The 24,902-nt window shown below is 34.7% G+C and overlaps 1 protein-coding gene across 1 annotated transcript in view; it reads right to left on the bottom strand.

Annotated features, from left to right (window-relative positions):
• The window catches only part of LOC150095190 (uncharacterized), a 353,683-nt gene that overhangs the window by 279,521 nt on the left and 49,260 nt on the right, over nt 1–24,902 (bottom strand). Inside the window, exon 3 of the mRNA XM_090410551.1 lies at nt 12,356–13,266. Within this exon, the coding sequence (XP_090266677.1) occupies nt 12,356–13,266 (911 nt within the window). The remainder of the gene's footprint in view (nt 1–12,355; nt 13,267–24,902) is intronic.

The raw sequence follows: 24,902 nt of genomic DNA, 5'->3' as shown, positions 1-24,902 counted from the left end.
ATTTCCTTAAATATGAATTCTTCATCCTCAAATATTTCAGGGACCCTAACAAAGTCCCAACCAAGTACTGATAATATAGACACAACATATGGAAACAGAAGTAAGAAACAAAATATATCGGATACTAACATAAATGTACCAACCTTTTTAATCATTCATGCAACAGGCGAAAAACCAATTGGGAAAATGTCACCCTTCTTCATCCAAAAAGGTTTAGAAGGACTGGCAGGACCTCCCAAAACTGTCAAGAAATTACGTTCTGGTGATATCCTCATGGAAACAATGTGCAAACAACATTCTGAGAAACTACTGAGAGCAACGACAATGGGTGGAATACAAATTGCAGTAACACCTCACAGAACACGCAATTCCAGTAGAGGAGTGATATCAGAATGGGATCTCCTTGAGGTTCCTGATGAGGAGATATGTTCAGAGCTTAAAGATCAAGGAGTGACGGGTATGAGGCACATCCTGATACGCAGGGATGATCGCCTGGTCTCAACCAAGAACATCATCTTTACTTTTGATACACCTAGGCCTCCGACATCTGTAAAAGCAGAATATCTCAGCTGTCCTGTTAGAATTTACATCCATAACCCGCTGAGATGCTTTAAATGTCAAAGACATGGACATGCCCAAACTGCCTGTCATGGTTCTACTACTTGTGCCCAATGTGGTAGTAAAGAACATGAAAATAAATCTTGCTGTGAAAAAAAAAGCTAAATGTGTCAACTGTCAGGGAAATCATCCAGCATACTCTCGTGCACGATGAAAAAGAGATAAAAAAAATTAAAACAGAACAAAACATAACATATCAGGATGCAAATAGAAAGCTAGCCACCATTACATCTGTTCTACGATCCTCTTATGCTGAAAAAGTAACAATTAAAAAAGTGCCAACAGCAACTCAAACATGTATGTCTATTCCACCATTTGATAATTTCACCACATCTGAACTCTACGATCGCAAGTGCTTCTCTGTTGAGCGCGTTAATCACAAGACCTATGGCCTTACTCCAGAGACAACTTCAAAAATGGTCCCATTCAATGAAAACTCATCTGTCAAAAAAATTATGGTGGAGACTTCACTCAGAGATAAACCACCAGACACTCGCACAGAAAAATGGATACCTTGATACCCACTGAAAGCAAACTAAGCATACCAACTGACCCTAACACATTTGATGTTTTGAACACTCTACCAGAGGAAGAGATGGACACTGGCCGTCCATACTTCCCTAAAACAGTGAATAAACATAAATCTGACAAAGGTAAGCCCTCAACCTCTCGAAAACCAGACAAGTCAATAAAATCAAAACAATAGGAAAATTTTTCCAATGCAACTGTCATGGGATCCACCAGAAGATTGACGATATCAAGATGTTGCAGAAACACAAACCTTTCTGTTTCTGTCTACAGGAAACTTACTTAAAACCCAATGAGGACCATACCTTTAGGAATTTCACTGTTGTTCAATTTATTTACCACCAAATGCTGAGTTAAATGAAATTGATCTTGATAACCCTATCTCGCGACTGCCTGAACCCATACTTTTGATGGGCGACTTTAACGGTCACACGGTCACAATACTCTATGGGGTAGTGCCAACACTAATAGACAGGGTTGAATCATTGAAAAAATTCTTGATAATAATAACCTTTCCCTTCTAAATAATAAACTCAAAACTTTCTTCCATATGCCTACCCGCTCATATTCTGCAATTGATCTTACAATCTGTTCCCCTTCCATTCTTCCACTGCTCATGTGGGACGTTGAAGAGAACATATATGGAAGTGATCACTTTCCTGTTCTTTGTACAATGTCTTCACAGGAACCATGTTCACCCACATGGATAACTATATGAAAAATGGACCAGGCTGACTGGAACACTTCCTCTCATCTAGCAAAATTTAATGCTGCTGCCATCAGTCAAACACCTATCAATGAAGCTGTAAAATATATAACAGAATGCATTGTCCAGGCAGTAACAACCTCCATCCCAAAAACATCATCTCGATTCCCAGTCTATCCAAAGCCTTGGTGGAATCAAGAATGTCAGGCAGCCAAAAAAGATCAACACAGATCATGGAGCATAATTTGTAGATAACCCACCACATCAAATTTAATAACTTCCAAGTGTGCTCGAGTCAAAGCACGTTATGTAAGACGTCAGAATCAAAAACAAGCATGGATCCAATTTACTACATCAATTAATCAAATGACCACTTATACGTTCAAAACTGGATTATGGGTCCCAAGTCTATGGTCCGGCAAGACAGAGTAACCTACGCTGGTTGGATTCTATCCATCATCAGGATATACGGATAGCTACTGGTGCCTTTCACACCTCACCCACTCAAAGTTGAAGCAAATGAACTGGCTGTATCACTTCAACGGAAACAGTTGTCTCTTAATTACGCCCTAAAAATAAAATCTCTCCCAGATCACCCTACATGGAATAGTATCTTCTCTCTGCATTGGGAACTCAATATCACACACATCAAACTGCTATACATCCTTTTGGTATGCGTATTAAAGAAACTGTGCAAGCTGTTAGTATAAATGTTGACAACATTAGCTACACTAAACATAACAGCATTCCTCCATGGCAGGTTTGCACATCATCCTGCAACCTTTCACTTTGTCAGCTACAGAAATCTTATACCCAGGGCCAGTCCGAGAATATCTGATGTCCCTAGGCAAAGAAAATTTAGGCGCCCCTATACATTCTCTCTCTATATATATATATATTTTGTCATACTCACACAAACATAATCCCTGAAGTCTTAGCACCCCTAGGCGATTGCCTAGGTTCGCCTAATGATAAAACCGGCCCTGCTTATATCCCATCATCCATTTACCTGCAATTGTTTAATGCACACAGAGCAGAACATGCTGATTTCTTACCTGTCTATACTGATGGTTCAAGAACTAACACCTCTGTTGGTTGTGCTGCTGTGTTTCCTGACATTATCTCAAATCAGATCCCACCAGACACTGCAGTAATTATACAGCAGAGTTACATGCCATTCAGCTTGCACTTGTGCATATAAAAGAAAACTGCTACCAAAAGTAGCAGTTTTCTTTTATATTGGTTCGGCTCATTGAGCTCTTTACAGGCTATCTCCTCTCCTATGTATAATCCACATCCAGTGCTTCACAAAATGAAAATCTTTAATTTCGATGTTCAGTTCTGCTGGATTCCCAGCCACATCGGAATCAAAGGAAATGAGACTGCAGAGGCAGCTGCTAAATCAGCTCATACCTTCTCCACATACTGTTTGACAGTTCCATATACAGACAACTTATATGATCAAAGCTAATTGCTCAGTGGGAGTTAACATGGCAAGAAGCATCAACAAACAAATTATATAACATTAAACCTGAAATTAAACACTGACATTCTAGTCAACATACAAAGAGAAGGGAAGAGGTTGTCCTTGCTAGGCTCCGCATAGGTCACAGTCACCTTACGCATTCTCATTTACTGAGAGCTGATGACCCTCCCATATGTGAAAAATGCAACACACATCTCACTATTCATCATATTCTGGTAGATTGTCAAAAATTTACAAGAGAGAGGAATGAAATTTTCATCTATCTAACCAAGCCATATACAAGGGAAATTGCATGATGTTTTTAATTTTTTAGAAAGAATAAATTTGTATAAACACCTCTGACCATAAATTTGTTTATATGTAAATACTTTTTTGCTTAACTTTTATACATACATATTATTCATTAGGTTAAATCTGACATCAATTATGTATTACCATAGGACTTGATCTTGTATATTTGTATCACCCGGCTGTAATTTTGTTAATATGTAAATACCATAATGTTAAACTTAAATTTTATGCATCGATGCTATATAATAATTCCTTTCTGACACTTTAAGTATTAGTATAATAATGTTTGTTGTAATCTTACTAGATGTAGACACTGCTTTCCTTGACTTGTTTTGTATATATATATATATGTTAACCTATAGTTATCTATTTATGTATTGCTGAAATCTCTGCAGTAATTTTGTTTATATGTAGATACTGCATCACTTAACATACATTTTGTGTTTACATCTTATTTACTACTTTATTTTTCGAATAATCATGTAGTGCTGTAGGACATCTTACCTATTTGTGTACTTTCTAGTAATTCTGTTTATACTGCATTGCTAAATTTAATTTTCATCCATGCATATTGTATAATTATCTGTTTTTGCCTATTTTTGTACTGCTATAAAGGCATCTATTATAATTTTACATATATATAGATACTGCATTCCTTGGCTTAGTGTTTCATATATTATGTATTAACTTATATTGTTAACTATTTGTGCACTACTGTAATAATCTTTGACCCTGTGTGTTGCTGTGCCCTCTGCAGCAGTTCTGTTTACCTAGAGATGCTGCTTTGTGAAACTAGATTTTTGTACAGACATATTGTTTACAATTTTCTGTAAATGCTAATGTTGTAACCTTTAGTATGGCACAGTATGACCTTTGTAGTTTTTGTGCCAAATAAACTATAAACCAACCAACCACTCTGCCAATCCACCAGTCACAACTACTTTCATTATCCACACCAACGCAATCAACGGTCAACCACCACCACTAGTATTTTCACAATCAAACATCCATGCCCAGGGTGGGATTCAAACCCACAGCCTTTTGGCTAGAGAGTGGATACACTAACCACTTGGCCAACCAAGAGGCATCCACTCTATTCCCCAGATTTGGCTCCCTCTGAACTTTTATCTCTTCCCAAAACTAAAACTCTTCCTCGCTGGTCAGCATTTTTCTTTGAATCAAGAGGCGATTGCAGCTGTAGAGGGGTATTTTGCAGATCTTACTGAGAACCACTACAGGGACAGGATAATGGTGCTGGAGCATCACTGGAATAAATGTATTAGTCTTAAGGGAGATTATGTTGAAAAATAAAAATAATTTTGAAATTTAAATTCGTTTTTTCATTGTTAGGACTTTCAAAAACTTTTCAGACCACTCTTGTATGTCTCAATGATATTACTTGTCTTCTGATCTAATGACCATATCTGCATAGTAAGTGGCCTGATTAAAGTAACTGAATTATTTTTTAATCCCATTTGTAATATGTATCATACAAAAGAGGATGCCATAATGTTGATTGAATTCTATATAGCAGAAGTAACTAAACTTGAACCACTCCTAAAGTGTTTTGTACAAATAACTCAGAAAATATTCATAATGTAATAGGGTAGTTAAGAAAATCTACATTAAGCAGAAAAGTTTATTAGCAGAATATAATATATATGCAATGTATATGCAAGAACATATTCACAAAGACAATGACCTCAACAAAAGTCACTGAATAACCAACATATAATAAATTATAAAATAATAATGAAATTATTATTATTATCAACAAAAGAGACCTTCAGGGAGACAGGCACTCATAGAGGAAGACCACATACCATTTGCACCAGCTGCCACACCTTTCCTTGAATTCATTCACACCATTAACACTAACAACCTTCAAAGGCAATCCATTCCAATCACGTACCACTCTATATAAAAAAAAAATCTAGCTATCACTCCCTTAGTGACTACATTAATTTTTGACTTCCATGGATGCCATTTCATCCTCTCCCCACTCTCCATAAAATGAAAAATTCCATATACTGATATTTTATATGGTTTTTCAGATGTTTATAAGTCTTAATCATATAATCCCTCTTTCTCCCATTTGATACTACAAATCCTGCAGTCCACAAATTCTCAATTGATCTTCATAATCTGTATTTCACAATCCTGATATCATCTTTAACATACTTTTGCATTCTTTCTACTGTATCAGCATCACAACAAAAACCAGGAGAGACCAGAAACATGCACAATAGTCCAAGTGAGGTTGTCAAGGCCTTCTAAAAAAGAAAAATGACTTCCTTATCCCTACATGTTAAAGTTTGTTTCGCATTGCAATTATCCTCTATATTTGTACATTGTATACTATATTTCAAATATTTGCTATATGGCCCCTGGGCTTCAACTTCCTATCTACTAAAACTTCAAAATCCCTAGCTTGATCAATCTAAGAGATTGATCAAGTCATAATATATAGCCATTTTCACATGCCCACAATTCCAATCTATTCAAATCATTCTACAAGCACTGCATATCAGCCACAATGCTGATTACAATGTCTATCTTTGCATCATGACAAACAGATGTAAGTCATCTGACAAATCCTTTGCAATGTCATTAATGTAAAGACTGAATAACAATGGACTAGGGACTGGTTCCTGTGTTAAACCACTGGTCACCTTAAATCTTGCAGGCTCACATCCCATTTACCACTTTTTTTTTTGCTATCTGTCAATCAGCCATTCTTATATTCACAGTAATATTTTATAATCCAATTCTACATTCCCCAATTTATGCAACAGTCTTCCATGCCATATCCTATCAAAGGCTTTAGTAAATTGAAAAGGATCATGGTGTATCCATTCCTCTTGTCTAACTCAATGAAATGAGAGCAAGTTGCTGAAACAGTCACACATCAGTCTTGTGCAATGGAATTATCATACATTCCTTTGGCTCCTGTGGAATCTATTCTGTGGCTCAAATTATACAGCCTGGTCAAAGGAACAGCCAGTTCACCTGAACAATCTTTTAGCACCCATGCTGAAAACCCATTTATCACTATTACCAAATTTTTATTCAGTTTGTACAACAACTGTAGTACCTCCTCCTTATATATCTGAGTTTCTTCATTAAGTGAAGAAGTGGCAGTGAAGTGAATGTTGCATAACACTAGGTGGTAGCTTTTAGCAAAATGGCACTCATTAGTTGGACAATCTCTTCTGTATTTGTCACAAGCATACCATCTACACTCAGCAGAGTTATTCTTTTTTTTTTTTTTTGCTTGCAGCATAATAAAATTCTTCCAGAGCTAGTTTCTTTGCATACTCTGACTTAGCTTTCCGTATAACAGTTGAAAATCTTCTAGCCTACTCCTTATAATTTTCATAACTCAAATTAACATTATACACATGGTATTCCTTCCACATCATATTTTGTGGAATTACACAACCATTACATAGTATTTATTTCCTATGTGTCCCTATTTATTCTTTGAACTCTAGGGACACATTCTAATATTGCATCATTTAAGTATTTTTTTAAATGCTTCCCATCTAGCAATTGATACTATTCCACTGAACTCAATATACTCCTCAGTGGGTCATAATTTCCTGCTTTATAGTTCAGCATATAACCTTTTCTGAATGGAACATTCATAAACTTAGTCACTTCCCAAGAGTACCGCATGATCAATGTCACCAACCAGAGGCAGAATAGTTACATCTTTAACTAAAACAACCTCTGACACTATAATCAAATCTAACGCTCTTTGACCTCGAGTTCCTTCCATCACATGCTGCTCAGGAAAGTTGTCTCACAACAGCTCAATGAATTCGGTTTCATTCTTCTCATGAGATTTCAACAGTATCCAATCAATGTTCATATATTTAAAATCACCTGTGATGATTATTCATTCTGCACCCATCATGTTTATTTCATAATGCATTTTATCATCACTAGTAAGGGATGATAAAATTTTTCCCCTTTGCCTGTGGCAATACCCCAATATGTATTTGTTCTTGTTAACCTGCACCTCACACCAGGTGGTTCAAACTCAATGCCACATGGGAAATGTTACTAGTATTGCAGTCATAGCTTTCTATCCTTACTGGACTCAAATCATCCAATATCACTAGCAGCATCTCACCCTCCTATCCTATCTATCCTTCCTAAAACTGTACCCTTTACTCTCAATACCAGTTAGCATATCTGTACCTGATAGCCAGATCTCACTAATGCCAGAAAAACATACATCTACTGTTAGTGCTGTAGCACATATCATACAGTACTGTATTCCCTGATTATGACAATGTGACTTTTTCGAAATATCAATTAAATATATTATAATTAAGAATTAGTATTTGTAATTTCCTTAAAAAATAGAGATGTGATGAGTTGAATAAATTTAATTTTGTAAAAATAAAACACTGTTAATTTTTCTGATATCTTGATATATGGAATGGCTATGATCTTTTTTGTTGATAGTATTTCTGTTTTAGCCACTGTTTATAATAAAAGTGTTGATAATTTGTAATTCATGCTTAAGAGCTTTGCTCATTGTTTTATCACTTGTTTCCAGCAAGCTGCTTCTAGAGTAATTCACTGCTGATAAAATATCTACATTAATTATATTATAATAGTATTTCGGTTGTTTAAATCTCATTATCATTTTAGTCTGTAAAATTTGATATGACTTTTTTTTTTCTCAGAATATGATTAGCCATGTTATCTGCTATCCTCTGAAAGACATCCCAGATATGATTTATTAGTTAGCTTTGATTGTATCTACATTTTAAATTCAGTTATGCTTCAAAAGAAATTATATTATTATTATCATTATTGTTTGGGCATCTTCATGGAGTCCAAAGATTCATCATGGGAGACCCAAACCATCCACAAAATATCTATCATACCTCTCCTTGAACCCATTAATAGACAAAACACACAATTGACTCTAACAATCCATTCCATTTATTCACTACTCTCCAAGCAAAAAAAAAACTAGTCCTTACACCCTTAATAACCACTCTTAATCAACTTCCAGGTATGACCTCTTTATCTGCCATCTCTAGCCAGGTGCTGAAACATTTCTATCATTTCATACATATTAGAGAATGTTACAGGACATTACATACAGTAGTGAACAAATTAATCTGAACAAGTCAAATTCCGTCAAGTTTTTGGTTTTGATTTAGTTTACAATAATTTTCATTTGGGTTTTAGTTTACTATTTTCGATTTTGGTTGTAGTTCACTATTGTGGTTGAGTGATGTGTGTTTTAACTGTCTCTAAGATGTTTATTAATAGTGTTATGCATTTTTAATAGTGTAAAAAGCTGACATTCATAGTGTTTTATTCATTTTGTGTAGCTATAAAATGGACACATCTCCAAGACAAAATGTCAATGAGAGTAGTGTTGGTTTGGGTACTGTTAATGTGATTTTAATGAGGATTAGGGGACCAGGTACCTTTTCTCTTGAAAGAAAAGGAAAATGTAGTGAAAAAGGAAAACTACATGTACTCAAGATTGTTTACTAGTTAGGGAAAGCAAAATGAATCCAAGATTGTCTGCTGTATACTTAAATAGAGACTTGGCAGCTAGTGGGATTAATGTTTCTGACATAACAGTCCATCGGAGATTACTGGCAGTAGGAAGGACCGCCTACAGACCAAAAACAAACAACTGTTGATGAAGGCTATGAAGAAAAAGAGGCTCAAGTGGGCAAAAGTGTCCAAAGATTGAACTGTTGAGAAGCGAAAGAACATATTTTCAAATGAGAAAACATATTTTGGATGAGATCCACTTCTCTGTCCTAGAGTGGATAGAGAAGTGGATCTCATCCAAATATCACAACATCCAATTGCTTCAGTGGCCAGTAATTCTCCTGACATTAACCCAATAGAAAATTTGTGGGCCATAGTGAAAAAAAGACTTAGGAAATTAAATTGTGATACAAAGGATAACTTAATACAATCCATTATAAAAGTATGGTTTCAAGATGCAGAAATAAGAAAAATGTATTCTATGTTGGTAGAGTCCAACTCTAAGTGAATAAAATGAACTTATTAGAAACAGAGGAGCACGTATAAATTATTAGGTAAAGTTGGAGTTTAATTTTTGTATTTATTTTCTTGCAAAATTAAACTTTTTATTTAAAATGCGAGCATTCAGATTAATTTGTTTGCTACTGTATCAGGTGGTGGTGGTGGTGATGATGACAATGAGTTAGGTTGAAAAAAGGACTAGAAATGAATACTTGAGTCAAAATGTGCAGTGAAATAGTTAGAGACAGCCATTAATTAACTGTTTTCTGTACTGAGCCAAAAATGTTTAGGGAGATCTTAGCAGTATTAATTAATATGAGAGCAGTTTTTCAGAGGCGTGTTGGATTTATACAGAGTTAGTTGTTTAGATGAATGCCAGGTCTGGGCTGAAAAAGAGAAATGGAATTCCTTGGATGCTTTTAGGTGATATCTGGAATATTATTATGCCAAGATTTGAGATTTCAATGTAGTCAAATCTCAAACAGAGATTTCAGTGTAGTCAGTGGCCAGTAATTCTCCTGACATTAACCCAATAGAAAATTTGTGGGCCATAGTGAAAAAAAGACTTAGGAAATTAAATTGTGATACAAAGGATAACTTAATACAATCCATTATAAAAGTATGGTTTCAAGATGCAGAAATAAGAAAAATGTGTTCTATGTTGGTAGAGTCCAACTCTAAGTGAATAAAATGAACTTATTAGAAACAGAGGAGCACATATAAATTATTTTATTTATTATTGAATTTTTATTTATTATTAAATCTATAATATTAATAAATAATATTATAGATTTTATTTATTTTATTTTATTTTTTTTTTGTGAGAAATAAGACAAGAATTTAAACTTGCTGAAACAATAGTGTAGAAATTTTGGTGATTTCTGTAATGAAAAGTTAGTGAAATAAGAATGAAGTGCAATACATATATACTATCATCAGCAAAAGTGTGGATGAGATATGCAGTCAACTAGAGAGTATGGCTGATTATATAGAACAGAGAAAGAGAGAATAGGTGAAAAAACAGTCTATTTATATCTACATATGTACTGTAAATATGCTAGAGATGATACGACTGGATAATAGGTTGGTTACATGATTGAAGAATGACTTACTGAATGATACCAGCAAGTTGTGTATAATAGAGCATTGCCTCACAAGTGACCAGTTGCATGCCTCAGGATTCTGTTCTTGAGTCCCCTACTGTTTAACTTATTTGTTAATGATAATTTTATGTGGATTGACTGGGGATCTTCAAATGTTTGCTGACAATCCAAAGTTAGGTGGAATTATGAGTACTGCTGATACTAATTCTCTATAGGAAGATTTGAATAGACTTTTAGCTTGGACAAATGAGTGAGGGTTGTAATTTTAATATTAATAAATGTGAGGTGCTACACTGTGGGGTTCAGAAATATAAGGCTGCATACTGAATTGGTGAAGCTGTGCTTCAGGAAGTGGATGAGATTTGGAATCTTTGGATGATGCTACACAGTTGACTGAAGTTTCAACAGCACATTGCAAGTATTGCAAAGAATGCAAATGTATTGCTGCTACAATAAGAAGTACATTGACGTGTAGCAATAAGGAGGTGGTGATGTGTCTGTATAAGGCATTGCTCAAACCACACATAGACTATTGTGGTGTTTATATTTGGTCACCGAGTTTTCCTTGTGATGTGGAAACCTGGAGAGGATCCAGAGACAAATAACCAAAGTGATATTGGGACTTGGGGGTGTTGGTTATGCAGAGCAATTGAGGGAATGTAGATCACAGAGTTTGGTGAACAGAAAGAAAAGAGATGATATGATAGAAACCTTCAAGTTAAAGGATTTTACTAGATTAATATCAGAGATTTATAGAAAGAGTGGAGGGTAAGATGGGAAGAATGTAAGGCCATCTCTGGAAGTTGTGTCAAGGATGTGGTAAAGAAGAGTTGAGGAGTAGATTTTTTTACATGGAGAATGGCTAGTGAGTGGAACACATTGCCAAAGTGTGTTGTGAATGCAGAGTGTAAATGATTTCAAGGTTCAATATAATAGACATGTTGCTAATTTAAGTGGACCTCCCACAATGAATCTACTGGCTATGGAGGTTACTGTAATAATAATAATAAATAAAACTGTTCTTGATATCTAGCCCAGTCATTCAAAATGAATTTTACAGTTCTTGTGTTTCTCACCCATGAAAGATTGTAAACCCTAGAATATTATTTTTATTAATTTTTTTTATAAATTATTTTTTTTATTCATTTTTATCTGGTCAGGAAACCCTGCTCTGGAGACTAAACACAGGATGTTTTTCAAGCCACTTCAGGCCTCCAATAAGCAGGGTGGTGATCACACAGAGGTGATCTCCAACTTAAAGTTTACAGTTTAATCTAAACATTGAAGTGTATAATTTATTATATAAGTTTTTTTTACCCATGTTTCAGTTGAAGCATTTTTTTTGTTTCTTTGTTTTATCACTCAAAGATCTTTTTTGTTTTGTTTTTTGACAAATAAAGAACATCAAGGAATTTTTTAAATACAAATAATTCTCAAGAGGGATACAAAAAAAAAGAAAAAAAACTTCAATTGCTCATTGCCTTAAATGATATATATTTGAAATTTGTGAACATTCTTCATACAAAATATGTAATGACTCAAGCCAAATATAGGAAAAGGACACTATAATAATTATTATTAAAATACCTTTTCTAAGTCTCTATTCCAGTAATTTTTTCCATCATGATCTAGATCATCAGGCCATAATGTTTTAAATATTTCCTGTGGTTTCCAAAATGGTACTTCAAACTGAAGGTATATTTTATTTACTACTCCATATCCTAAGTGGTGAATTGCTTGCATCTTTTTAGGTGAAAGAGCTGGATTGAATATTTCTGTAGCAGTCTTCAGACATCCTAATGGAATAGTACAAATTATGTGATCTGCTGTATATACTTCTCCATTCTCACAATATATATAAATTGGAAATTTGTTTGTCAGAAAATCTTGAATTTTATCTTTTGAAATTATGTCTCTATGACGAAGAGAAAGTCCATTTTTCCATTTAATTTGTGATACAACATGCTTTGTCAGTATCCACTTTGCAGGTATATACTGTATAAATAAATTCAGAATACTACTATAACCAAATTTCAGTTCAACAAGGTAGCGTCCTTCACAGTTATGATAATGCTGAAGTAGTTTTGCTGAAACATCAGACAAAAAGTTACTTCCGTTCACTTCATTCTGAAGTCCGACAAAGAAGTCAAAGCATGACATTTTAAGCTGCTGAATATTAGGGGTGTCATTGCATTTTCTCAGGTATGTCTGAAACCTCTGGTAATAAAATGAATAAAATGATAAGCATGATGAATTATTTAAATTATGCAATTTATAATCTTCTTCCGAGGGTCCTTCTTCATCAATTTCAAAAAGAAAACTGAGAGCTTCATATATTGCATTCTTTTGTTCATCTGTTCCTCTTTGTGAGTGCAAAAAAGATTCATTATAATCAGGTGCATCCATATCTATTAAACTATGCTGTTCAGCAAGCTCATATACCGGATTATTTTTCTGTCCATGAATCCACTGTGCACCCATTTCAACAAATGAATTACCTATTAAAGAAGAAATTGTTAGTATCTAATAATAGTGGTGTATACACAGGGTGAAATTATAATTAATTATATTTATATATTATAGAAATTATTGCCAAGAAATTCAATTTTAGTTGAGTTCTTTATCCAAGTGTAAGCAAACAAAGTTTGTATGTGAAGTTTTTTCATAACTAGGCTATTTGTATATAGAGACTAATGATTTCACATTAATTACCTAGAATATAGTATCTCTTCTGGGCCAAGTTCCCACTGATGAGACCCCAATAAAGATTGAAACTGGTCTGCCCTTCCCATAATGCATAGCATTATATATATCCAAAAGGATGCACTTTGTATTATGAGATACTAAGGCAATTAATATGAAGTCATTAACCTCTATATACAAGTAGTTTGGTCATGAAGAAGCTTCACGTGAATTCCTGGCATTTCTGATTAAAATAATACTTTCATTAAAAAGTTTTCCTCAGCTAAACCTCACTTTACTATTGGTTATTGTCAAGGTTAGATTCACACATTATGACCCAGAGTAAATAATACTGTACTTCTATTTATAAAGTTGAACATTGTAGACAGCTGTTCATCATATAATTAGCATTAAAATTATTTTAAGTTATTTTAAATTCTTTTATAAAAATATTTTAAGTGCAAATAAATGAAAAACTTCTCTCACAGATACATTATGTATAACTCTCCTAATAATTCTCATAATAATTCTCTCTAATAATGAGGAGTATGCAAGCAAAGGAGTTGGTGGTAGTAGTAGGGACAAATAACTTGACTGGGAACAAGGCAAATATAATATTGGATATCAGGTGGTTGTTGAGAAGGATAAAAAGATAATAGTGTGATAGGAAAGGTAGTCAGTGATGAGATGAGGCAGAGAGCAAAAATCATGAACAATACATTAGCAGAAATGTGTAAAGAGAAAGGAGTGCAGTTTGTTAATGTGTGGAATGAGTCTGAAAGAAGAATTGAACTGTATAAGAATGATGGACTGCACTTGAATGGTTTTGGTATGAGTCATTTGGCAAGACGCTGCTGCAGCTGGAAGGGAGAGTATTGAGTGCAGAGAAAGAATCTGACCAAGCAAGAAGTGATGTGAAAGAATGGAAAAGTAAGGAAGGAGAGACTGAAGTGGTGCTTGTGGATGAAGAAGTGGATAGATGAGTGCAGAGAAACAAGGGAACAGCGAGACTCAGTGTGGAGAGGGGAACAGCATGAGAAAGGTTGATGCTCCAAGAGGATGTGAATCCATGTGTAGACAAAAAATGGGAGAAGATGATGTGAAATGTAGCAAAAACAGATTTGAAGAAGGTTCTGGGGTGAGTAAGGAGAAAACGAAATGGATGGAGTAAAGTATGGAGAAGTCACATCTAATAAGTGGTATCAGTGAAACTTGTTATAGATCCAGGAATGAGTTGTTATGTTTGTATATGAATGCTAGAAATATTAGAAACAAGGGAAATGGTTGCATTTAGGAGGTCACATTTTAGTAATCCACTTACTTATTACAATAAGGTGACAGCAGCATTGGACATAGGAGAAGTCTGAGTATACATAGTAGTATACTCAGACTTTGCAAAGGCATTTGATAGATTATCGCATGATAATTTGATAGTCAAACTTGAGAAAATAGGATTGGATATTACACTAGTGCATTGGATTGGAGGTTAGCTGTCTAATAGCTATCAACAAATTGCATATGCAGGAGCAATATTCTGGAATAGGAAAGTCACTAGTGGTGTGCCTCAGCGATCTGTTTTAGGGCCATTGCTGCTTAACCTGTGTGTTAGTGATATCGGGGAAGATTTGAACTTGAACAGAAGATTTACATCATCTGCAAACAGATGATGCAAAGTTGGGATGAACTATGAGGATAAGAGAGAGAGAGATGTCCTGGTCTTACAAGAAGACTTGAGATAGATTGACTGACTAGGTATGAGAGTGGGGATGCCAGTTCAATGTTACTTAAAGTCTGTCAAGACTCATCAAGGGCATATCTCAGATATATCTCAGCATATATACAAGATGGGAGTTAAAAGAGGGTAAAATTGTTCCACTGCATGAATGTAGTGATAAGGCTATGGCTACAAATTATAGACCAATCTTGTATATCAGGAGCTGTGGCTAAGGTATTGAAGAGTATTCTCTGTGAATGTCAGCATGAGTTCATTAAAGGGAGATCATCTTTTACCAATTTTACCAATTTACAATAACAAGGTGACAAATGTATTGGACATGAGAGATTGCATATGTATACTTAGATTTTGCAAATGCTTTTGGTAGACTGCCACACGACAAACTAAAATTGATAGGATTAGATAACAGACTAGTGATTTGGATTGGGTTGGTTTGGTTTGGTTTATTTGAATTTACGACCAAAGCAACTCAGGCTACAAGGCCAAAGTATTGTGTCTGTTAATTTTGCGTGTCCTAATGGTGGGTTTACCTGATTTGCAAGATGAAACAGCCCAAGTTTCTGGGATGAAAACCCTAACGTAAACCTCAATATGAGACCAGCTAACCCATCTTCAAGCTAGATCAGTGACTGCCTTTAGATAGGTATCAGAAAGTTGTACATGAGGATGGTGCAGTATTCCCAAAGAGGAAAGTCGCTAGTGATGTGTGTCACAGGGGGTCTGGTATTAGAATGGGTTCTCTTTGAACCCATTAACAAAGTACTAACAACTGACTCTGGCAACCCATTCTATTTATTCACAACTCTACGAGCAAAAAATGTAGTCCTCATGGCCCTATTAACCATGCTTTTAGTCAACTTCCTGGGATGAAATCTTGTTTTGTTCCATCTAGCCAAGAACTGAAACATTTCCCCTGCATAAAACCTATAAAACCATTTTAGTAACTTAAATATTTCTATCATATCTCCTCTTTTTCACCCATCAACCAACTTCTACAGTCCACACACCCTCACTCTATCCTCACAGAGAAAACAAACCATTCACCAACTTGGTTGCTTACACCTGAATCCTCTCCAAAACTTCCTCATTCCCAAGAAACCCAGGAGACCAGACCTAAGATAAGCACAGTAATCCAGATGTCGACATATCAAGGCTTTAAAGTGGAATAACAACATCCTTATTTCTACTTGTTAGTGTGTTCTTCAATAGCCAAGTAATATTATGAGCTACTCTAGCATTGTGTCCTCTAAACTTCAACTCTTTTCAACTCTATACCACCACCCCTAAATCCCTAGCTTCATCTATTTCCTGAAGTACAGTTTGAATCATCATTTGCATGTAATCTATTTATCCAAAATGCATAAATTTACATTTCTCCCCATTATTCAAGACACCCATTATCTTTTGTGCATACTGACAGCCTGTTTAAATCATCCTGCAAGTTCTCATCATTGCCTTGATTCACTATTACTCTACCTAATTTTGCTCAGCAAACAACTGAATATTTCCTTTCAGGTTATTTCCTATATAATTTATGTACACATTAAACAACAATAATCCCAGCACCGAATCTTACAGCACATCACTAGTCACCAGCTTTCACCTGGATTCTGCTTCTCCATATACCACTTTTAGATTTCTGTCCAGCCACCCTCTTATCCACATAACCAGTGTCATACCCATCCCCATTTGTTCTAATGTGCGTAACAGAGTACCATGTGGTACTCAGCTAAATGCCTTTGTAAAATCCAGCAGAATCATCATGTAGCCATTTCCTTTATCCATCTCAGCTGTCACGCTATTATAAAAAGTTATATATAAAAGTTAGTAAATTAAGAAGGCATGACTGCTCCTTCACAAAACCATGTTGTCCCTCACAGTATCAAATTCTTATCCACCCATTCTTGAATTCTCTTTCTGACCAATTTTTCCAGTACTTTTAGTGACACTCCTGATATACTCAGTGGTCTATAATTTGCTACTGTAGTCTTAGACTCTCCCTTATGCAAGGCAATTATTTTGTTCTTTTTTTCACTCCCTTGGAACTCTACTAGCTGAGACTTAAATTAAAGAATCAAGTCAGACACATTGCCAGTTTGTTTATGATGAATAGATAAGCAGAAGCATCAAGGAATGTATGTTAAACTCCTTTTTCCATTGATTATATTTCTTCTGTATTTGTTAAGGATTTTGAAGAAATCAATGAGAGATCATATAAGAAAAGTAGATGAGGGTAATGTTATCTGTGAAGGTCAGCATGGATTTGTAAGAAGCATGCCTGTTTCAGTAATATGGCTGCCTTTTATAATAAGTGACAAGAGCAGCTATGAGAGAAAGGCACATACTGCCATTATTTGATAATGTACCACATGACAACTGATAGTCAAGCTACAGCATATGAATTTAGAAACAGGTTAGTGAACAGGACTGGAAATAGCTGTCTGATATATATCAGAATGGTGTAAGAGAGACTAGTATCAAGGAAGAAGATCACAAGTGGGATTCTGCAAGACTCCATGAAGGAACCTCTACTATTTAACCTTTATTGTCAATGACAATGTCAATGGACTGCAAGAGGAAATTCAGTTGTTCACAAACATGAAGTCAGGATGAATTATCAGTGACAGTGACAATGTTGTAGCCCTTCAGGAGGATTTTAATAAGCTGGACAAGGGGAGCAATTAATGAATAGGGATATCAGTTTAATGCAAAAAAATGTAAGGTCTTGAAATTTAGGATGCATCAATGAAATGTTGCATACTCTATTCTACTTCTTGTTATGCCTCTATAGCCTAAATCAAGTGCAGGTCTTGGATTTATTACCTCCAACCATGCCTGTCTAAAACCTTATCTTTCCAGGTCAAGATGGCACATCATGTTGCCATCTTGACCTAATGGTATCTATCCATCTTGTTCTTGATTTTCCTTTTGGTCTTTTACCAATAATATTTACAAGGTGCTATATCAAAAAGAAACCAGACTAGGCTAATAAAATCTTGACAACTTAAATTTATATTTGGACTCAATCCCTTTCAAAGTAGTCCCCTTCTGAGTTCATGCAGAAATCCCACCGCTTTTGCCATGCTCCAAATTCTTCCTCGAAGTCTTTTTGTTGAAATGCATCAAGCACCACTTGCAATTTGTCTTGGATCTCCTTAACCATGTTGGACCCCTTCAGCTTCAATTCCATTTTTGTTTCCAAAAATGAAATTGAAATTGAAAATGAAATTAACTCATAAGGGGCTAAATCTGGTGAATAAGGAGGATGTGGGACAACCGCCATGATGTTGGTCGCCAAAAATTCTCACATTGTTAAGGTGCTGTGGGAGGGAGCACTGTCATGGTGGAGGATCCAATTGTGGCTTCGCCTCAGTTCCAATCTTTCGATGAATATCTTCTCTTAACCACCTTAAAATGTTGTAGAATTCTGCACTGATCATCTGACTAGATGGGACAAATTCTTGGTGCACAATCACTTTAATGTCAAAAAAAGATTATCAATATACTTTGCCTTCTTCAGTCTTGGGGAATGTGGAATCTTCTAATGTGACGACCACTGTTTTGTCTCTGGGTCATACCCTTAAACCCAAATCTCATCTGCTGTGATGGCCCTTGAGATGAAGGTTAGTTTATCAATGGCTTGACAGATGTTCTTATGTTCAGAAGTCAAGAGACAGAACGACCTTGGCAGTGACGTGATGTATGTTCAAATCTCTGGTGATGATTACTTGAGTGTTCCATATGAAATGGCGCCGTGTCGATTTGCATGGATGATCTGTCAAATTTTTTCAACATTTTCATGGGTTGTGTTAGTGAAGTTCTCGTCGTCCTCCAAGATGGCTCTGCCCTTTTTTAAAATGCAAATGCCACTCAAAACAATGATTTCAACTCATGGATTTGTTTTCATATGCCTTACAAAGTAATTCAAGGATCTCTCTGTGGTGGATTTCCCCAGTTTTATGCAGGACAAATTTTACATTTGCTCTTTGTTCTAATTTCACATTCATGGTGAAATCACAGAATGCAACAATCAGATGATAAAAATAACGTCTGCTACACAAGTTCCAGCACACACACAGCTCAATGCCACGTAGCATAACCATACATTTTGCAACATTAAATTGATAATTATTATTCTTTGCCCATGATGCCAATTTAATTAAATCCTGCAGGATATTTACATCACCTTTATAAACTATTGCTCTATCCAGTTTTGCATCATCAGCAAACAACTAAATATTCCCTCCCTTAAATCTTTCCTTATATAGAAATTAAAGAGTAGAGGCTCTAGTACAGAACCATGAGGTACTTCACTAGCCACCCTCATTCTCCTAGATTCCACTTCACCATATACTACTTTCTGGTGTCTGTCTGTCTGTCAGCCACTCCTTATCTGTGCTACTAGTTGCATATCCATTCCCATTTGCTCCAACTTTTGTAATAAATTATATGTGGTATTCCGTCAAATACCTCTGCAAAGTCCAGCAGTATCATGGTGTAGTCATTTCCTTTATCCAATTTTGCTGCCACTTTATAATAAAATGTGAATAAATTACTAAGAAAAGGGATGTTGGATTTTACCTTTAACTGACTTTTCCAATACTTTAACAACCACTCCTGATATATTAATTGGTCTGTAGTTTCTACCTCTGTCTTGGAGCCATCTTTATACGATGGAACTAACTTACCCTTTTATCACTCACTTAGAATCTTGACTGAGCTGAGACTTAGACTGAAAAACTTCATCAGAGGCAATGCCAATTCTCTTGCACATTCACGTAGTACACAGGCTGACATGCCATTCAGTCCCACTGCTGTATTTACACTCATATTTTTCAATAATGCTGAACTCCTCCTATTCATCTACCTTAATTTTGAGATGCATTTCTGTCACATTTCTTTTGCCTCTGTCGCCGTCCTACCATCAGCATCGAAAGTCATCCTACCATGGTCAATAATTCCTCTTATTTGCTACATAACCAAAGGTCAGGAGAGTAAATAAGGTGAAGCATGCAATGTCAAAGAAAAAGGCATTTTGGAGGCAGCACAAGATGAGTGGCAATAATTAGTTATATAAGGAGTACACAGAACAAGCAAGAAGGTGACTTGCTTGGTAAGGGTAGTGAAAGTGAAGTATGAGCAGCAGTTAGCAAATGAGGCTAAAAGGGTCTCTGGAGAGTTCATCAATAAACAGTTAATTGAAAGACAATTCATCGAAAATGCAATTCATAGAAAAAACAATTCACCAAAAATTTTAACTTTTTGAAAATGTTATGATAAAAGTGATCCATTTAGAACAAAAACTGAACTGTGTGGAGTGAAATAGCAGTGCTACTTAAATAGGGAATAATTATAGAACAATATGGTTTATTGTTTTTCATGTCCGATAACTGTTTCATGTCTGTTGATGGGACTGATTTGTCTGTTTCCAGGAGGAAAAGCCCAGCCTACGTAGGCTCCATTATTATTGTTACTAGTAGTAATATGAGACTTCAATACAGCAATTATTATGAGATGAATTTTACTCAGATTCACCATTTGAATCTTGTAAAAGTTTCAAATTTTCAGTTTTCAGTTCAGCAATATTCGGGGCAACAAAGAAATAATGTGTCGCAGGGGGTGGACAACCCTTAACATGCCTGCCAAAAGTGTCACGCCAATGACTTTTTTCCGACATGCAACCCAGGGCTCATCATAAAAAAATAAAAAAATACATTTCAAACATCTTCGCTGACACATATTTTAACTTAATATAATACAATTTTATTAAGTACAGCTATACCAAATAAAAATGCAATAATTAATTAAACTCTACCAACTGTTTCATAATAAGTAATAAGAAAATTAGAAACAAACATCCTATTTCCAAGTCATCAATATATTTCTGCGATATACTGATGTAGAAGTTTTGTCCAGTTCAGTTGTTGCATTATTCGTCAGGCATCCAGATGTGGCATGACTCCTTTACCATCATTTGATATATCTTTTCATGCTTCGTAAAGAACATATCCATTTTCTAAAGTGTATTTGGATTTTATTAAATCGTAAGTCATTAAAATATGGATTGGAAGTATTTATTGTCAATTAATATGTTTAACTTATTAGATATAAAAGCAAATTTCCTTTACATTGATTTTCGAAAACTAAAGTTTTCAGTTTTTTTCTTAAAATCCCCGCATATATTGCAATTGTTATTTCCTGCCTAGAGAGCAGTTTCCTTGTGTGCATCCTACCCAAATAGCACCATCTGCCTTCTCATTTTTCAAGCAAAAATTAGCAGTAATTTACAAGACTTGAGATACTTAATGAACAATCCTTGATGAATGACTAATGAACAGACAGCCATTTTACTAGGCCAGTAAAAATATGTGCATATGATTGGTGCGGTATTAACAAAAGATCGCGCGAGTCAAAGATAAAAGTCAGCAGACAATTTTTGAATTGAAATGCTAATTCTCTTCAACCAAATTCAACATCTGAAAGTGCCATAACAATATTCACTATATATTTCCTAGCTTTAACACGTTTACGAATTTTAACACTTTCTGTTGATTTTTATTGTTGCTCTGCATTTGAGCTGGGGGACAGACTTCCACACATCTAGTTTTTAGTGTTTGCCAGTGCAGCATATGGTTTTGCTTGCAGCTAAATAGCATAGTTTGGGGGGAAGGGACATGCGATTCATTAGTTAGTGCCATTTTTTATCCCAGCTGTCTCTAATTGCACAATTTGTTGAGAAATATATTACACAGACTGCAAATGTTTGTACCTTATTCAGTGATACAATAAAATGAACTGCTTTTACTTGCGTCTGCAGACGTATCGGCTAGTATGGAGGGCGTGTGGTTTGCCACGGGATCTATTGCCATGAGCGAGTCACTAATGCCATGAGGTGAACATAATTCAACTTTTTTTTTCTGTGCGAGGTTACATGAAACTTTTCAATTTCTTTTTTTCACAAAGTAAAATCAGGGGTGCGAGTTATACGCAAGGACCAGTTATATTCCAATAAATACAGTAAGTTATTTTTAAAGCTATGTGAAATGTATTATCAATGTTCAGGATTATGAAGTGTTGTCAGCACGTGATTAGATCTCAACTATGTTAATTTCAACTCAGTTAATAGTGATAGATAAGGGTGAAACTGATGTACTGAAGTAAACAAACAAAAAAATAAACACATTCCCTGAGTGTTTCTAAAATTTTGTAATATTGTAAAAAGTATGTACATATTTAAATTTTTGTTAATTCATGGGATAAAAATATTTAATATTATTTACTTAATCGACAGGCAAAGCCTAACCCATAATGTCCATGCCAAGAAAGTATCCGTCTATGTGTCAAAAAAGGAAATAAACAGAAAAGAAAAAAGAAAAGAAAAATCTCCGAAAGTCACAAGTAGATTTGTTTTCATGTCTACAAAATAAATCTGACAACGAAATTGCTATGACTTCAGCAGTTGCGATTCAAACTTCAACTGAAGAAGAAAACTCCAAAACAGGCTACACAACTTTTCAACGAAAATGTAGAAACTGTGGAATTCATCGAAAAAGACGCGTCTGATTATACAAACGTTTTGGATACAGCAAATAATGATGAAAACAATAATAACGATGGTGATCAAGTGAATATAAATGATCTAGGTTTGTAGCCAAATATTATAACTGATAAATTTAGATTATTTTGCGTTAAAACCGGACCTAAACAACATAATCAAGACGCATTCGCTAAGAATGTTGAAGGTAGATCATTTTCTACATCGTACTATTTAAAAAAAATGCCAAATGGTGAAACTCAGCTTTGCAGCTGGTTAGTTTACTCAAAAGCTCAAGACTCAGTATTTTGCTTTTGTTGTGTATTATTTTCCAAAAGAAGAGGAAAAGATCAATCAACACGATTTATATATGGTTTTAATAAATGGAGAAAACTATCATCTGTAATAAGAGATCATGAGCTTTCTGTTGGTCACTTTAATTCTTTTATTGCTTGGCAAGAATTATTAAAAAGGCTTAATTTATGTTCAACTGTTGACAGAACAAATCAAATTAATATAAATAAAGAAACGGAACGTCTAAAATTACTATTCCAAAGAATTGTAGATGTAATTCTATTTTTAGCAAGTAATAATCTGTCATTTTGAGGATCCCATGAAACAATAGGAATGCCGAATAATGGAAATTTTTAAAGTTTAATAGAATTATTAAGTAAATATGATCCTGTGCTAATGGAGCATGTAAACAGAATTAAAAATATGAAAAAAAGAAATTGTGCATCATTTGGAGCATAGATTTCAAGAGGAAATTATTGCTGCATTAGGTAATGAAGTCCTTAATAAAATTAAAGACGATATAAAAACAGCCATATATCACAGTATCCAAATGGATTGTACTCCTGATATTTCTGACAAGGAACAAACTTCAATAATTATTAGATATGTAAATTTTGTAGACAAAAAATTAATTATAAATGAGTCATTTATAGGATTTATTGAAGTAACTGATGTGACTAGTGAAGGACTAGCAAATTCGCTTTTAAAAAGAATAGGTGAGCTTGATTTAGATATTACGAATTGTAGAAGGAAAGGATATGATAACAGTAGCAATATGAAGGGAACATATAAAGGCGTACGATCTAGAATAATTAGTTTAAACCCTCATGAAATTTATGTACCTTGCTTATTACATTCTTTTAATTTGATAATTTGTGATGCTGCTTCCAGTAGTATATATTGTAAAAAAATCTTCGGAATATTGCAACGTTTATACTGCATATTTTCTGCATCTACAAAAAGGTGGGAAATTATACAAACGCATTTAAATATTACGCTTAAACCATTATGTGATACTCGATGGGAAGCCAAAATAAACACAGTCAAAGCAGTGTACACATAGTTTGAACAAACTTATAATGCCTTAGAAGAATTTATTGGTGCAATTAACGATAACATAGCAGTATCCGAAGCTAAAAGTCTACTAGATTCATTACAAGAAATGCCATTTATTTTAAGCTTATCGGTGTGGTTTACAATATTGTCAAAAATTAATAGTATCAACAAACTATTTCAAGCAAAAACAATTGTTCTTGACTCTGCTTTTAATTTAGTGAATAAAATTAAAAATGAAATCCAAAATATAAGATCAAAATTTAACACATTTTTAGACGATGCAAAAGTGATAGCACGAAACTTGAATATTTCCGAAGACTTCCTTGAAAAAAGAATTCGAAAAAGAAAAAGATTATTTTCCGAACTAGCAGAAGATGAAGTTTTACTAAACCCGGTAGAAGAATTTAGATGTCACTTTTTACGTTGTGATTGATACTGTTATTGTACAAATAGATGAGAGATTTAACAATATACCCAATGTTATTTCTTATTTTAAATTAATCACTGATATAAAAACATTAGAAAAAAATGAACTAGAAAACCGCTCAAGGGATTTTGTAAAATATCATAGTAAAGATGTAAATGAAGACTTAATCCAGGAAATTGATTTGTTACGAGAATTGATCTTGGACCAAAAAAATGTAAATAACGCGCAAAATATATTGCAATATATATTGAATAATAGTTATAATGAACTATTTCCAAATGTGCTAACATACATCTTCAAGGCCCACTCTTCCAAATTGGGTTGTGGGGGCAACAGCTGCAAGAGGAACTTCCAATGGTCACAATCCTCTGCCACCAAGCTCAGATGTTCTGGTGGGATTCTCAAA

Source organism: Typopeltis vanoorti, chromosome 20 (genome assembly GCF_054136105.1).
Source record: "Typopeltis vanoorti isolate ZY-2024b chromosome 20, IOZ_Tvanoo_1.0, whole genome shotgun sequence".
NCBI lineage: Eukaryota > Metazoa > Arthropoda > Arachnida > Uropygi > Thelyphonidae > Typopeltis > Typopeltis vanoorti.
Note: the sequence above shows the minus strand (reverse complement) of the source record. Positions and strands in the feature narration are given on the sequence as shown.